Genomic DNA, 14432 nt, shown 5'->3' on the forward strand with positions numbered 1-14432 from the left:
AATAAGGCACTGAAAATAAAGCAACAACCAAAACCCAAAACACAAAATGAAGAAAAATCCCAATAAACTGACTCAAAGAGTAAAAAATGAAACGAATACTTGCTTATATGAAATAGCAGCATTTTTTTCAGTAGTCTACGGAGCCAGAACACTGATATTTTGGGGCAAAACCCAACGCACTGTTAACCAATTAAAGAGTACTGAAAACCTATATCTGCTCACACTTCATAATCAAAATCAGTATGAATCTGATAGGCACAAGTAAAAAGCATTTTCTTCACACCTTGATGCTCGGTTTTGAAAGAGAAGCCGCTGTGGGGGAGTTTAACTGCTTATAGCATGGCATAGCCCAGGCAGTGCGTGGTACCACACGACATCGCGCAGCGCCCTAACTGCCGGAAGATGAGGGTACCACCGCTAAGCTCTTCCACACGTTACAGACTGGAGGCAAATGTTTTCAACAGCATGATTAATCTGGCAATCCGTTCAGCTTTGGCACCTATTTCTGCGCTTTACCTTTCCGTTTTCATAAGTTATGTTAAATATAGCTACAGTATACAGCTGGTGTAACTCCAGTATCTTCTTCCTTCCCAATTATTTTTCTTATGCTCGGAAATAGGCGAATTGACCTCTGTCACAACATTAGATACAAAGGCTAGCACTTAAAGAGTTCTTAAAACCAATCACTTTGAGTTTGGAAAACTGGTTTTAAAACATACAAAGAAATACTAAACATAAATTTATAAAGCAGGAATTCATACCTTTAAACATCAACAAGAATGAGCTTATTTGGAAAGCAATAAAGCTTTTTTTTTTAAAGGATATACTGACTAGCTATAGGTAAATTCATCTTTCCCTGATTGCTTGATTAGATCATTCAGGCTCAGTGCCTTGCAGCTTTGCAGATTTTGTCATACACTTCTGGAAAGGCATCCTTGCAACTCATTTGCTCCCTCAGCTTGTGGTATAACGAACCATCAAACATATCCCAGAACTCCTCACGGGTCATATAGCAATCTGCATACAGCATCTGGAAACTGGAGAGGGAAAAAGAAAAAAAAAAAAAAGAGACAGTGATTTAATATGTGTTATGCTACAAGATTTGAAATAGAATATTGAAAAAAAAAACGCAGGGCAAGCTATGAATAGCAAATATTCAACAAAAAAAACATCAAAAATGCTTTTTAAAAACAAGCAAATATAATTGCTCACACAGATTACACTGGGACACTCAACCAATTATATTTTGTGGATATAACATTCCCATGATCTCTTTTCCAAAAGGAAACAACATGTAATGGTGAAAACAGCAGAATACTGCTACTGTCATTTTGGGGAAGATGCAAAAAGAACCCGATTAAAATAACTGTTGATTTTTAAAATATGGTTCAAAACACTTCTTTAGCCATCAACATATTGATACTTTCATTAGTTTTGCTACTAAAAAGAGAAAAGGAGGACTAAAAAATGTACATAAAACATTGGTTCATGGTCAGGCATCCTAACCGTGTGCAGCCAAATCTTCTGACAACTTGTATTCTAACAACTTTTCTTCAGAGAAACACAAGTCTAGAGAGAACTTAAAAAGTTACCCTCAATCAAGAGTCTAGCCCCGTGCACTGAAAACCACACGACACCTAAGTTCTCCCTGACAAATACTTTCCTAACTGTTTTTGAAAGCCTACTTTCCTTTTTCTTCCATTCAAAACCTTTTAATTCCAGCTTCAAAAAAAAAGGAAGCATTTTTTCTGCATGCTTTCTTATGATCCATGGAGGTACAGTCATGGCATCTCGTATTAGCCTGCGTTACAAAACGCACTCAAGGCAGATGTGGCAATACATTCTTTGACTTTTTACAGTTTCTCTGAATTGGGCATTGAGAATGTAACTAGAAAGACAAAAGCCTGACAAATCAGAGCAGGCCGAGAAGTTACATTTATAGTGTAAATGAAGCACAATGTAACAAAAGTCCATTTACAAAAATAAATGAAATCCTTATTTAGCTGTGGACTCTTCCTTACTTTCATATTGCGCTCTCCAAAACGCAGCTAGCATCGGAATACAGCAGTAAAACACAAACTTACATAAAAGCTCTATTGTTGTGTGTGATTACAAAACTGTAAGATGAAGCAATTACCCATTGTTCATTTCTCAGCGACAGGTAGAGACAAAACTTTGTTAGTAAAGAGCTTTAAATTAAAAGCTTAATTACAGTTAATTAAAAAAGAAAAGCTTATAATTAACTTTCGGTTGCTTTGTTCTCTGGCAGATCACATATTGCACCTAAAAGTCATTTACTTTTTATTTATTTATTGCCATATTTTTTATTTATTGCCATCTTGAAGCAGATTCACCATTGTTACTCCGCCACGTGTGGGATATAATCAGTTAGACTGAGAAGTAGGTCAAAATATAAATGTGGATAAATTATACTGATGGTGTAAAAATACCACGTCGCTGTTTTTTGTTCCTGAGAAACAAGCCTGCAACCGCTTCTCCACTGACACCACTCCAGCAAATTAGGCTGGCATGAGTCCGCGACAGATGGCGGGCACATATCTCACGCCTACTGCGGTCCTATGTAACAAGAAGCAGGGCAGGAGAAAGGAAGCCATGGAAGTACAAGTTGTGAGGGAGGAAAGACTCCCACCACCGCAGAGGGACTGCAGGGAGCAGTCAAGGCTGGCCTCCCTGTGCAAGGACACACCAGCACAAGGACGGGGCAGAGCTGCAGCATGACGCTGCACGGACTGCCGGGAGCAGAACCGTCCCAAGGGCAGGCAGGGAAGCTGTCCAAACTTTTAACAGCCTGTGGGATCCCTGGAGGGACTGTGGCCAACTGCGGTCAAACCAGCACTTGCTCTGCCCCTGCTCTGACACAAGTCAGCCTCAGTACGCAAGCTCAGCGGCTGCCTTCCCGAGGGCTGGGCTAGCCAGCCTTGCTGAGAGCGCTCCCCGACCCATGCCAACACCGATCCTGGACGGAACCATCAGCACGGACCTGCTGAGGGCTTTCCACACCCAGGTGCATGGATGCATTCTGTTGCAGCAGAGACTCTGCTCCCAGAGCAGCCCGGAGCTGAAAGGATGAGCAGGTGACCCGAAACTACCCAGCTGCCAAATACACTGCAAGAACTTGTCAGTGAGCTTGTTTGTTTGGTTGGTTGGTTGGTTAGTTTTGCAACCAAATAATGAAAGCGAAATCATATTTAAAAATTGTAACATCAAAATCACTAATTAAAATTAGTCTTCAACTAATTACAACAATTTTCAACAGCCATTACTGTGGTTGCTTAATTATTGCAGTATTAAAATGCTGTGGGATTAAATAACTGGGATTAAACCACACAGGTGTAAATTATATGGCATTACTGCTATTCTAAGGAGCGGGATCCTTACCCATGCACACTTCTTACAAACTTTTCCATTTGCCTCATTGAAGCTCTGGCTTCAAATTGTTTTCTTTTGGGCTCTCCATAAGCTCCTATATCCACGTAGAGTTCTGTTTCATCCCCTTTTGGGTGGACCATACCAGGATTATTGGGCAATATGAAAGGACATAACCAAAGAGGGTACACCTGCAGAGTAAGAAAACACTTTATCACTTATTTTCAACAAAACAATCCTTTAAGCAATCTCTTAATAAAGGTGACAAAATGAAGAGTTAAGAGGGCTTCTTCCAAACTAGGATTGAAACTTAAACAGCTCTTCCTTTCCAATGGTCTTGCTGCGGTTCTTAGCTGCACTTTCTAATGACCATAACACAAATAGATTGAGATGCTCAGAATATGTGCTGTGTCCTCCTAGAATTACATCTCCTCCCCCTTAAATATTTGAAATGAAAAAAAAACATCATCCCCGATCCCAAAGCAACAACTGAATACACATTCGGAGTAAAAAGAGAACAAAGAGTTTTCTTTTCCAGGTCAGTCCAAAACTGAAATTGCCAAGTTTGTACTTCTTATACTAACTAAAATAAATTCAGAAATAAAAGCAAGAAAGGGAAATTAATTCCCACAGTTGGGGTTTAGTAAGACCTCCAGTCATTTTAAGTGGAAAAAAATCAGTTCAAGTTTTACCAAGTGATAAAATCTTTTAGAAGTGTTTGCCTTCTACTAAAGTTTGAATCTCAGGGTTTGTGTTTTTGGTTTTGTTTTTTTTTTTTTTCCAGAAAGCTGTGTTCATTTCTTCTGCAGCCTTGCATCATAGCCTCACAAAGCACAGTGCTCCCCCGGATGCAGTAATGACCTTTTACACAAGCAGACTATTGTGCCTTAAGACCAACAGTCACAGTTCCTATAACACTCCGAGATTCGCTGCCGTTTAAAACCGCGTGTTCTTACATTAAGGTCAGCATGGAAGGTCTGGATAGATTTCTCAAGGCTCTTCATTGGCACCAACATGTCCTGAACAACATGGTGTTGCTCATACAGCTTTCGAATAGCTTCTCCTTGGGTGAGTTTTAACAAAGAGATTTTTGGAGGAACCATCCAGCCAAACAGGTAACGGAAAACAGGGTTATTGCCAAAAGGAATGATATCCTTTAAAGAGGAAAGAAAAAAGTTTGACTTAAGAACATGTAAGTGAACCAAAAGACAATACTTCAGAATCCTCTGAGCAACATTAAGCCAGATTTTCAATAAATTTAACTGCTGGTACTTTTGCTAAACTACTGTAATACAAATTTGAACAAGTAAGAGAGGCTTGGACTGAACTTAGCTACACAGCCCTGCCCTAAGCCTCCTCCAGTGAGAACGACTGATTTTCAGTCGTATGAATTGCAAAATATTTGGCTCCAAATACTCTCAGAGAACGAAGGTCAGAGAACAGTAGGCTATTGTCTTAAAGCACCTAAGGAAGGTGTGCATAAGAAGCTAAACTTACAGAACTCTTGCAAGAATAAACACGCATGAGATCAGGTCTTGGAAGAACTTTACAGCTGTAAAATTTTAAGTACTTTCTGCACAGCCAACTCCTCTTTAACTTCTCTGAAAGGATCCAGCATCTCACTCTGGAGATTCAAAATGTAGCAATAGGAATCTTTCAGAATGCCAAATAAAGTTTTGCGTAAATGCACATCACGACAAGTACATTTATGAAATTCCAAGTAATGACCTTACTGCATAATTACTACTCTGAGTTTAGGCAGGGCAAACTTTCAGCCATAATTTGAAAATCACTGTCTTTGAAAATCACTTAGTAGGTACAAAAGCTTAATGCTGAAATATGTACTTAAGGTCTAAACTCAGAAGAGCACTAAAATGGAAATTAGTAGGTTATGATGTAATGCCTTATACATAAAGAAGTGCCTTTGGATCTGTTTTGCCCAAATCCGGGACTTTTAAATTCTGCTGTTTTTTCTGCCATGAAAGACAGAAGTGTTGCCGAGGGGGAGAAGGTACATTGTACGTGCACTGGGAAAGAGCAGAGTACCTTCCTGCAGATGTTATTTTAAATGTGGAACTGGTCTTACTTGGAGCTCCCAGAAGATACTGCGTGTGTGTCTATGGTAATAATGCCTTGAAGGAATGTATTCTATTCCAGTCCTGTCAGCTTTCAAATACTTCTCCACATGCTTAAAGAACCACGGCTTGTAGTAGTTGCCAATCTTGTTTATCTACAAGAAAACATGCACTCATTAGTAAACACCAACACAGGTAACAGTTACACCTTACTAGACATACTAGTATGTCCCCAAATTCCTCTACTGATAACAGAATCAACGTTATACCCTCTGTGACAGTTTGCATGAGACTGTCACAAGAGATCTAGAGAGCCTTCACTTCTCCACACGCATGGCTCTTTCTTAACTTTGTTGCCATTACGGTTTAGTAAGGCTTGCTAAGGCTTGCCTGCTTCTAGCTAATTAAGAGACCATGAATATAGAATCACAGAATCACAGAATCACAGAATGGTTTGGGTTGGAAGGGACCTTCAAGATCATCTAGTTCCAACCCCTCTGCCATAGGCAGGAACACGTTCCACTACACCAGGTTGCTCAAAGCCTCATCCAACCTGGCCTTGAACACTTCCAGTGATGGGGCAACCACAACTCCTCTGGGCAACCTGTTCCAGTGCCTCACCACCCTCATTGTAAAAAATTTCTTCCTTCTATCTAATATAAATCTCCCCTCTTCCAGTTTAAAGCCATTGCCCCTTGTCTTATCACTACACATCCTTGTAAAAAGCCCCTCTCCAGCTTTCTTGTAGCCCCTTTAGGTACTGGAAGGCTGCTAGACCAGAGCCTTCTCTTCTGCAGGCTGAACAGCCCCAACTCTCTCAGCCTGTCCTCATAGCAGAGGTGTTCCAGCCCTCAGACCATCTTCGTGGCCCTCCTCTGGACCTGCTCCAACAGCTCCATGTCCTTCTGATGTTGGGGACCCCAGAGCTGAACGCAGCACTGCAGGTGGTGTTTCATGAGAGCAGAGAAGAGGGGCAGAATCCCCTCCCTTGACCTGCTGGCCATGCTGCTTTGGATGCAGCCCAGGATAGACAGAACTGGATTCCTAAAATACTGATCTCTCAACCCACCATTAATCCAAAGTCTCATTACGGCAGATGAGAAACGTGAAGGTTGAGGGACGCAGTGAACAGTTAGCAAGTCCCTCCTGTAAATGTCCCTGATGTGTTTTACCAATATGAACTGTATTAAAAGCTTGCTGGGAAAAGAGTTACTCTGAATAACTGCAGTTTAAAACAACATTGTTCTGTATATGAGAAAAGATACTTTTCCTTCTCCTTAGGTACTGCAACGAAAAGGCTGCAGACTAAATTATTTGCTAGAATAATGAAATCAGTGGGTCATTTCTCATTAATTGAAGATATTTAGAATACAGACTCTGTTGTAGTAAGAAAGAGCCACAATTTAAAATATTCTGATGGGCAGATCTAACTTTTAATCCCCTGTTTGTTAAGAGACTGTTCCAATTATTCTGGTTTTATATGGGCATATAGTACAGCGTCAATTAAACGTGAGAGGTGATTTTTTTTCTTTGTAACTTCCCTTTAGTTACCTTGCTTTGCTCAGCTTCATCAGTCAAGATTCCTGTCATGATGACGGCTTCTTCCAAAGAATACACAAGTCCTTCCACAAAACTATTCTCCTTTTTCTTAGATTCTTCAGTGAACTTGTCACAAATCTTCTGCAGTCCTCTCACAGGCTCATAATGTATTTTGACATATTTCTTGGCAGGAATCATTTTTATTTCTGCTGCAACCAGGAAACCCAGAGTACCACAAGACCAAGGCACTGCATAAAATAGGTCTGAATTTTCAGTCTGCAAAAAGTATGTCATACTAAATCATATATCCGTACCAATAACTGTCAACGACATTGTAAATGATAGCAAAATAACATTTTGTCTTACTGGTGAACATCTCACAAGGCTTCCATCAGCAAGAACAAGTTCATAGGCCACACAGGTATGTTGAAAAAGTCCATATATATGGGATGAAGACTCAATGCCAGTTCCCATGATCAGGCCACCTTATCAAGAAAGCATATTAACAAATCAAATGAAACACTCAAAAATGAAGATTGTTTACACTCTTTTAAGCTCTGGGCATGGTTTTTAAGACTATTAAAAAAAACCCCAGCACTTCCTAGTGCTTATAACATAAATATCATTAAAGAACATAAAGTTCAAAAGAATATTTCAGGAACCTTTAAAATAATGCAACATGTTACTACACAAAAAGCTAATGAAAATGAAGCAAAATCAGCCAATCTCCTGTCACAACGACCCTTACCTACTGTAAGATCGTCAAGCTCTGGTACCACAGGAATAGTCCAGCCCATGGGATTCAGGTGTGCCGTCAACTGACCCATGCTCACCAAAGGTTCCACACGAACAACCTAAAAAGCAAAAAAAAACCCAGTTCTCCCAATCAAACATAAATCAAGTGTTCAGCATTAACGATGACAAAATACGGCTAACTGGATTGTACTTCCATCTGTTAACAGAATTCAGGGACTTACTTTCCTAAGAGCACTACTAAAAATAGTTGAAACTGTTTAGTGATTCCTCCTCTGCCTCAACATCTTGTTGCTCAGTCCCCAAAACCATAAATCAATCTGGTCTTTTATACTTCAGCGCATAAAAGCTAAGCAATTCCATATGCTGTTTTTTCGGATAGGATGATCCAAGCGCACTTTGTAAAACCTGAAATTTGGTGGGTCTATTATACAAAAATCCTTTGCTCTTCATGGAATCCAATCTTCTCTCCAGCTACAAATACAGTAAAGAAAAGCTGTAAACTTCATTATTATGAAAGCTTTGTGATGAATTTGTTACCTGTCTTTCACTGTCCACTTCCAGAACATCCATTAAGTTGATCATGATGTTCTTATGAATCTTCTTATACTTTCCAACACGAAGTGATACAGTCAACCAGCCAGGCCGGCCAGTGCACATGTATCTTTTGCTGCCTTCTTTTTTCCATTCCCGAACCTGCAAGAGGTAACAACAGAACTGACGCTGCATGGCACACACATGTCAATAATGAGTACCAGAAACATTTTTCCTTCACTGCGAAAAAGTGCTCAGAAATATTGTTACTCCTCTACGTGCATGCTACCTGTAAGTAACAAAGTCTGGATGTCTCTATGTTGAGTAGTGACACTCTGGAAGTCTCTCTGCAGACGCTGAACTTCTAAATAAAATACTACCAGAGGGGTCTAGTTCTGTAGAGGAAGCATTTCTAACACCTCACAGCTTTTGAGATTCAGAAAACTAGCAAGAAATTAACAGAGAGTTTTAAAAATCCACAGAAAAACCTATACTCGATGGGAGGTGTTATCACTGTCATAAATAATGTCAGTTCTGTGAAGGTTAATGAAACAATGCCTCCTCCTAAACACACCGAAAAACGGTCGGAGCCTTAAAACGAACAGGCAAAGAGAGAAAAGTTGAGGAGGAGAATGTGGAAGCCATGAATTTTGCAAAGCCACAGTGGTTAACATTTGGAGAACAAACACCAACCGCAGCATTTTCTTCAAAGCTCCTCTGCTACTACCGCTGGTGATAAAAACCCCAACCCCAAACAGTCAAAGAAGAACTCTGTACACATTAATATCGATCTGCCTCTGCAACGAACATGACAGACAAGGAAGAAAACAGAGGCAGACATGACAGAATTCCCCTGAATACTGGAGAGCACAGAAACACTAAAGACATTTGCGTTTCTGGGTGGAAGAAAAGTTTTGTCTCCCCTTCAGTCATCCTTGGGAACTAACGATGCTGAGAAGCAGGACCTGAGCGGTATGAAACCACGGTGTTAAGCCGACCAAAACCGACCATTCCATGTCACACAGGCGCACGCACGGACGTGCCCAAGCCGTGCGAGCGCACAGAGGACCCGCAGCACATCCCTAAGGATGTTCCAACGACAGCAGCCGGACAGCGCGGCCGGACCTGCCGGCTGCCGACGCCGCAACTTCGACGGGAGTTTCAGACGAGGGAAAAAAAAAAAAGCCACAGGGGATTTTATTCGTTTGCCTTTTCCCGCTCGGGCTGCAGCAACCGGATCCGAGGCCGGATTTTGCCCCGGCTGCGAGAGCGGCGGCGGGGGCCGCCTGGCCCCGGGCCGCGCCGGTGCGCACCGCAGGCCGGCAGGGAGCGGGCCGGGGGCCAGGCTCTCCTCCCGCCGGGCTGCAGCCCCGCGCCGGGGAGGGGGGTGCGGGGGTCCGGGCGGGCCTCACCTGCGCCTGGATGTGGCGGACGCGCTGGGCGTGCTGCCGCGGGGCGCTGTGGAGGCGCCAGACGGCCCAGGCGCGCAGCTGGTAGTACACGTCGAAGAGGATGGAAAGCGGCAGGAGGAAGAGGCAGACGAAGACCCAGCGGTGGTGCACCAGCACGGCCTCCAGCCCCCGGTGCCGCACCCACAGCAGCAGCAGCAGCAGCCCCGCGCCCAGCGACCACACCGGCGACATGGCGGCCGCCGCCCGCACGCGCTCCCTCACGGCAGCCGCACGCGCTCCCTCACGGCCGCCGGGACCCCGCCATGCCGCGCCCGCCGCTCGCGCGCTCGCCGCCCGGCCCCGCCCCTCCCCCCGCGCGCCCGCCTCCCATTGGCCGCCGCGGCCTCCGCCGTGAGGCGAGGAGAGGGGAGCGGCCAATGAGGGAGCTTTGGGGAGATCGGACCAGGCGCTGGGGGCGCCGATTGGCTGCGCGCGGCGGGCCCCCCTCTCCCCTCATCGCCGCGTCCGCCAGCCCCCCCCGGCCCGCCGCCCCCGCCGAGCGCTGCCCGCTCTCATCCGGGGGGCCTGGAGGGAGCGGGCAGCCTGGAGCCGGGTCAGACCCCTGGCCAGGGCTGGCGACGAGGCGCGGGGCGGGGGATGAGGCGGAGGCCGATGCGGCTGTGGGGCAGGGGACAGGGCGCGGGGCGGGCAGAACGCCCCGGTCCGGGCCGAGGCGGGCAGCGGGCGGGGGACGGGCCGTTGGCAGCTCGGTGGTGGCGGTGCTGTGGTGGCTGGCGTCCCTCAGGCGCGGGGGCCGCGCTGGAGCCTTCGGGCTGAGGAGCAGGAGCAAACCAGCAGCGCCCGCCTCTGCGGGGCACGCTGATGATGCTGTTCTCGGTCGCAGGTGTCTCCCACAGAAGCTGAGAAGTGCCGTGCAGTCCAGTTTCTAGGAACAAGGAGACAACTCCCTCCGAAACGCGACTTGATCTCTAAACCCCTGGTAGCAAATTCCTCTCCTCCCACCCTCTGCGGTGGAATAGCGGGGCGGAAGGCGTATAAAGTCTGTGAGGAAGATAAGACATTTTTTAAGGATAAAATCTGTGATGTCCCTGAAGAGGCATGCAGTACATTGTAGTCTCCTTCAGACAACTCACATGCTTTGCTTTGAAGCCAGTTCATTTTTTGTCCCACTGCTTTTATCGAAAGACTGGTCTGAAACTTCCCTGCTTTGATGTTTGAAAATGGCCTCCTGATTTCCAGCCTAAATTTATTCATGGCCAAATTATATTCATTGCACTTGTGCCTAGCCTGCCCTCTAGCTCTTTTCCTTCTTACATCCGAGTTGATGCTATCTTCTTTTGTTTACTAATTTGTCTGCTGACTGGAATTATGCGTGGAAAAGAAGTTTCCCATGCCCTAAGAGTGGTTATTTTAACCTCTATGAAGGCGCTAAATAATTATTCTTGATCTGAGTGTGATCAAGTGCCGGCCTTATTGGTTAACAGCATCATTTATTCATAAGGGAATATTTATTCCTCCAGCATGAATACTGTTTTGAAACGGTTTTAATGAAGACCAATTAAAAGTGTTTACATAATGTCTTCCGTGTTCTGCTCTTGTTTTTGTAAGAGGCAGCAAGAAGAGAGTAGGTGAGCTCAAAGATTAACATGTGAAACTGTGCTTTAAAACAGAGGAGTGAATCACCATTAAGATTATGGTGAAATTGCCTGTGAACCTAGTGATGCTAAGCCTAGAAAATACAGGAATTGGAAGGGGATGAGGGAAGGGGAGACAGAAGTATTAAATGGTGATGTTTTTGAATTTTAGTTATTTTTAAGTGTGTGCAAAACATCATCCAACAACCCATGTAGGCTTAAGAAAACATCATCTGCAAATCTGGTTTGAAAAGCTAAGATTCCCTTGGTGTCTTTGTAGGACTAAAATCCCCGGTCTCTTCAATTAAATTATCATTTTAAGCGTGTTTAAGCTGTTAGTGCTTCTTTAAAAAGCCATCCTCTTCCCTTTCTCTCCTCCCTCCTGCTCCTGCCATCCCGTCCACCCACTCGTGCTGTTCTGGGCACGCTGTGTGGTACAAATGCTTCTGCTGTCACTCAGTAGAACAGGTTGGGGAACTGATCTGACTGAAGAGTTGGACGGGTTTTTAGCTCGTTTTTTTCTGCCTGGATCAGCTCTGCAGTGTTCACCCCGCACACACTTGTGCAAGCGGGGTGCAGGGAGCACAGCAGGGGTCCTCTCGCTGACTGTGCCAGAGCTACCCACCTCCTTGGTGGGAGCTCATCACAGGTCGCCCTGCTGATACTGTGCAGGACTCTGGTCATTACCAAGCAGGGCTTAGTAATAACTATTGTTAATTAAACCCATTGGCAATTAAACTATTGGTAATTAAAAATTAAATATTGGTAAATAAACTTAGTAATAACTTGTTGGAGCTGGTCCAGAGGAGGGCCACGAAGATGATCCGAGGGCTGGAGCACCTCTGCTATGAAGACAGGCTGAGAGAGTTGGGGTTGTTCAGCCTGGAGAAGAGAAGGCTCCGGGGAGACTTTCCAGCAGCCTTCCAGCACCTAAAGGGGCTACAAGAAAGCTGGAGAGGGGCTTTTTGCAAGGGCATGTAGTGACAGGACAAGGCGTAATGACTTGAAACTGAAAGAGGGGAGATTTCAATGAGATCTAAGGAAGAAATTCTTCACTCTGAGGATTCTGAGGCACTGGAACAGGTTGCCCAGAGAAGTTGTGGATGCCCCATAGGCCAGGTTGGATGAGGCTTTGAGCAAGCTGGTCTAGGGGAAGGTGTCCCTGCCCATGGCAGGGGGGTTGGAACAAGATGATCTTGAAGATCCCTTTCAACCCAAACCTTTCTGTGATTCTATGATTCTATGGTTTTGGACAAAGAAAGAATGAAAAAATGCAGCTGTTTTTCTAAGGAGACAGCTAAAGGGGACAGGATAATTCAGCTGCAGATAAAAGTAGACTGAAAACTTCTGTCTCCGTAAGAAAAGTATCAAGAGGCATTCAGTGGAAGTGAAGAAAGGCACTGAAAAGCATTAGAAAGCCCTTTTTTTCACACAAGCTCTCACAGCCCTGGCACTGACTGCCACAGAGCTGCTGTCGAGGGGTACCAGGATGTCAAGAGGATGGGCATTTTAATAGTAAGAGTTATGAAACCTAATAAAGAATTTTGAGAGGGTTGGAGGCATGTGGTGTTGGAAGTGCTGTGTGAGAAGCTCCCTCTGCTGAGAAAACCAGAGTATATTCAGTGGCCTTGAAGGAAAAGCCTGGTGGGGGTCGTAGGCCGGAGTGGGGCTTTGTGTGTGACATGTGGCAGGTCGACACGAGTTGTTCTGGCTATGGGCTGAAGGAATCTGGAGAGCTTTCGTACATCCAGTAATTGCAGACGCATGTCAGCTTGGAGGAAAAAACACAGGCGAATGTTCTCAGCTGTTTTAGAGACTGATGATATCAGAACAACTGCTGGAATATTCCAGAGGGATGACACGTACTTACGTATTACCTCTGAAAGAAAAACGTCGCTTTGTGACACAGCAGGATTTAAAGCCGGTCTGGTTTGGGGAGTGCTCCGTGCCTTTCTCAGGAGGAGCAGGGCTGTACGGGGCAGGAGAAGCATGTACCCCACCTAACACCCACCAGCCACGTGCTGGGATGGGGGTACATTTCCGAGGAACGTGAGGAAGGGCAGTCAAACACCGCTAAATCCTTTTGACAGTGTAAACCAAAATGGAAAATAGCCGGTGTGACGGTCCTACCTGTCTGAAGAGGGCTCCGTGTGACCTTTCTCCACCTGGATACACATTTGCGAGGCTGAGGAGGTTTCAAAAGACAGCAGAGCCATTTCTACTGGTGTTTGATTCATCAAACCTGCATGCTGTACCTTGGAAAAACTTCTCTTTAGAGGGCGTATGGGAAGAATGTTGTTTACCTGATGTTGCTCAGTTGCCCGGCTTCCAGATGGTGTTTTTTGAAAGGTATTTGTCACTAGAATATCTGTTATCCAGGACCTGCTTCTCAGGTTGCACCGATATTTCATGTGAGAGAGCAGAGATGCATGACGACTCGAGGAGGAGGAGGGCAGAGGGTTTAGTACAACCTCTGTAGCTGTGGTGGCTGTTGGAAAATCGATCCAAAAGGGCCAATGGGATTATAGTTACTTTAGAAACTGCCAGGTGGCTCTTGGGGAAAGTGAAACACCATCTGAAGGCTTAGACAAGGATCTTCAGGATGATTAGGCTGTTTAAGGTGTAGGTGGACCTAATCTAATGTGGAAGGACTTGTTTAACATCTGTGATGGAGAAGGGTCTCCAGGTGGCTGTAGCCCAGCCTGCTCAGCACACCTAGACCTCAGGGTGACTTGGCTCTTTCTTCTTTGCCTTCCCCATGTCCTCTCAAGGCTTCATGCACCCTGTTTGCTCTGAGAAGAGCTTCACCAAGAGGAGGATTAACTAGGGTGCTACAAGGCAGGGCAAGGAACCAAGGATGCCTGGGCTGTACTATACGTGCTTGCATACTGGCCGTGCTGTGTGGCCCCACTCCTCCAGCAATGAGCTATCGTAGACGGCTGATGGAACCCCAGTTGTCATCCGGGTGAGAAAGCAGATGTAGGGTGTGAAGTGAAACCTGGAACATTAGCAATGGCAAAACGGGGCCCATTCGGCGGCTGTGTCCAGAGTCAAAGTCAGCTGCTGGTCAGCACGTTCGCAGAGCTGCCGAAAAAAAC

The 14432-nt window shown here is 45.1% G+C and overlaps 1 protein-coding gene across 1 annotated transcript; it reads right to left on the reverse strand.

Annotated features, from left to right (window-relative positions):
* Window positions 1–729: 729 nt before the first annotated feature.
* Window positions 730–9931, reverse strand: DHCR24 (24-dehydrocholesterol reductase). The gene is made up of 9 exons (XM_086617574.1): window positions 9701–9931; window positions 8295–8450; window positions 7750–7855; window positions 7368–7486; window positions 7014–7277; window positions 5474–5617; window positions 4344–4541; window positions 3400–3578; window positions 730–1037 (listed from the first exon to the last, which is right to left on the reverse strand). Exons 1-9 carry the CDS (start codon window positions 9929–9931, stop codon window positions 884–886), a joined length of 1551 nt encoding a protein of 516 aa, XP_086473700.1. The 3' UTR covers window positions 730–883.
* Window positions 9932–14432: the final 4501 nt, after the last annotated feature.

Source organism: Tauraco erythrolophus, chromosome 10 (assembly GCF_009769465.1).
Source record: "Tauraco erythrolophus isolate bTauEry1 chromosome 10, bTauEry1.pri, whole genome shotgun sequence".
NCBI lineage: Eukaryota > Metazoa > Chordata > Aves > Musophagiformes > Musophagidae > Tauraco > Tauraco erythrolophus.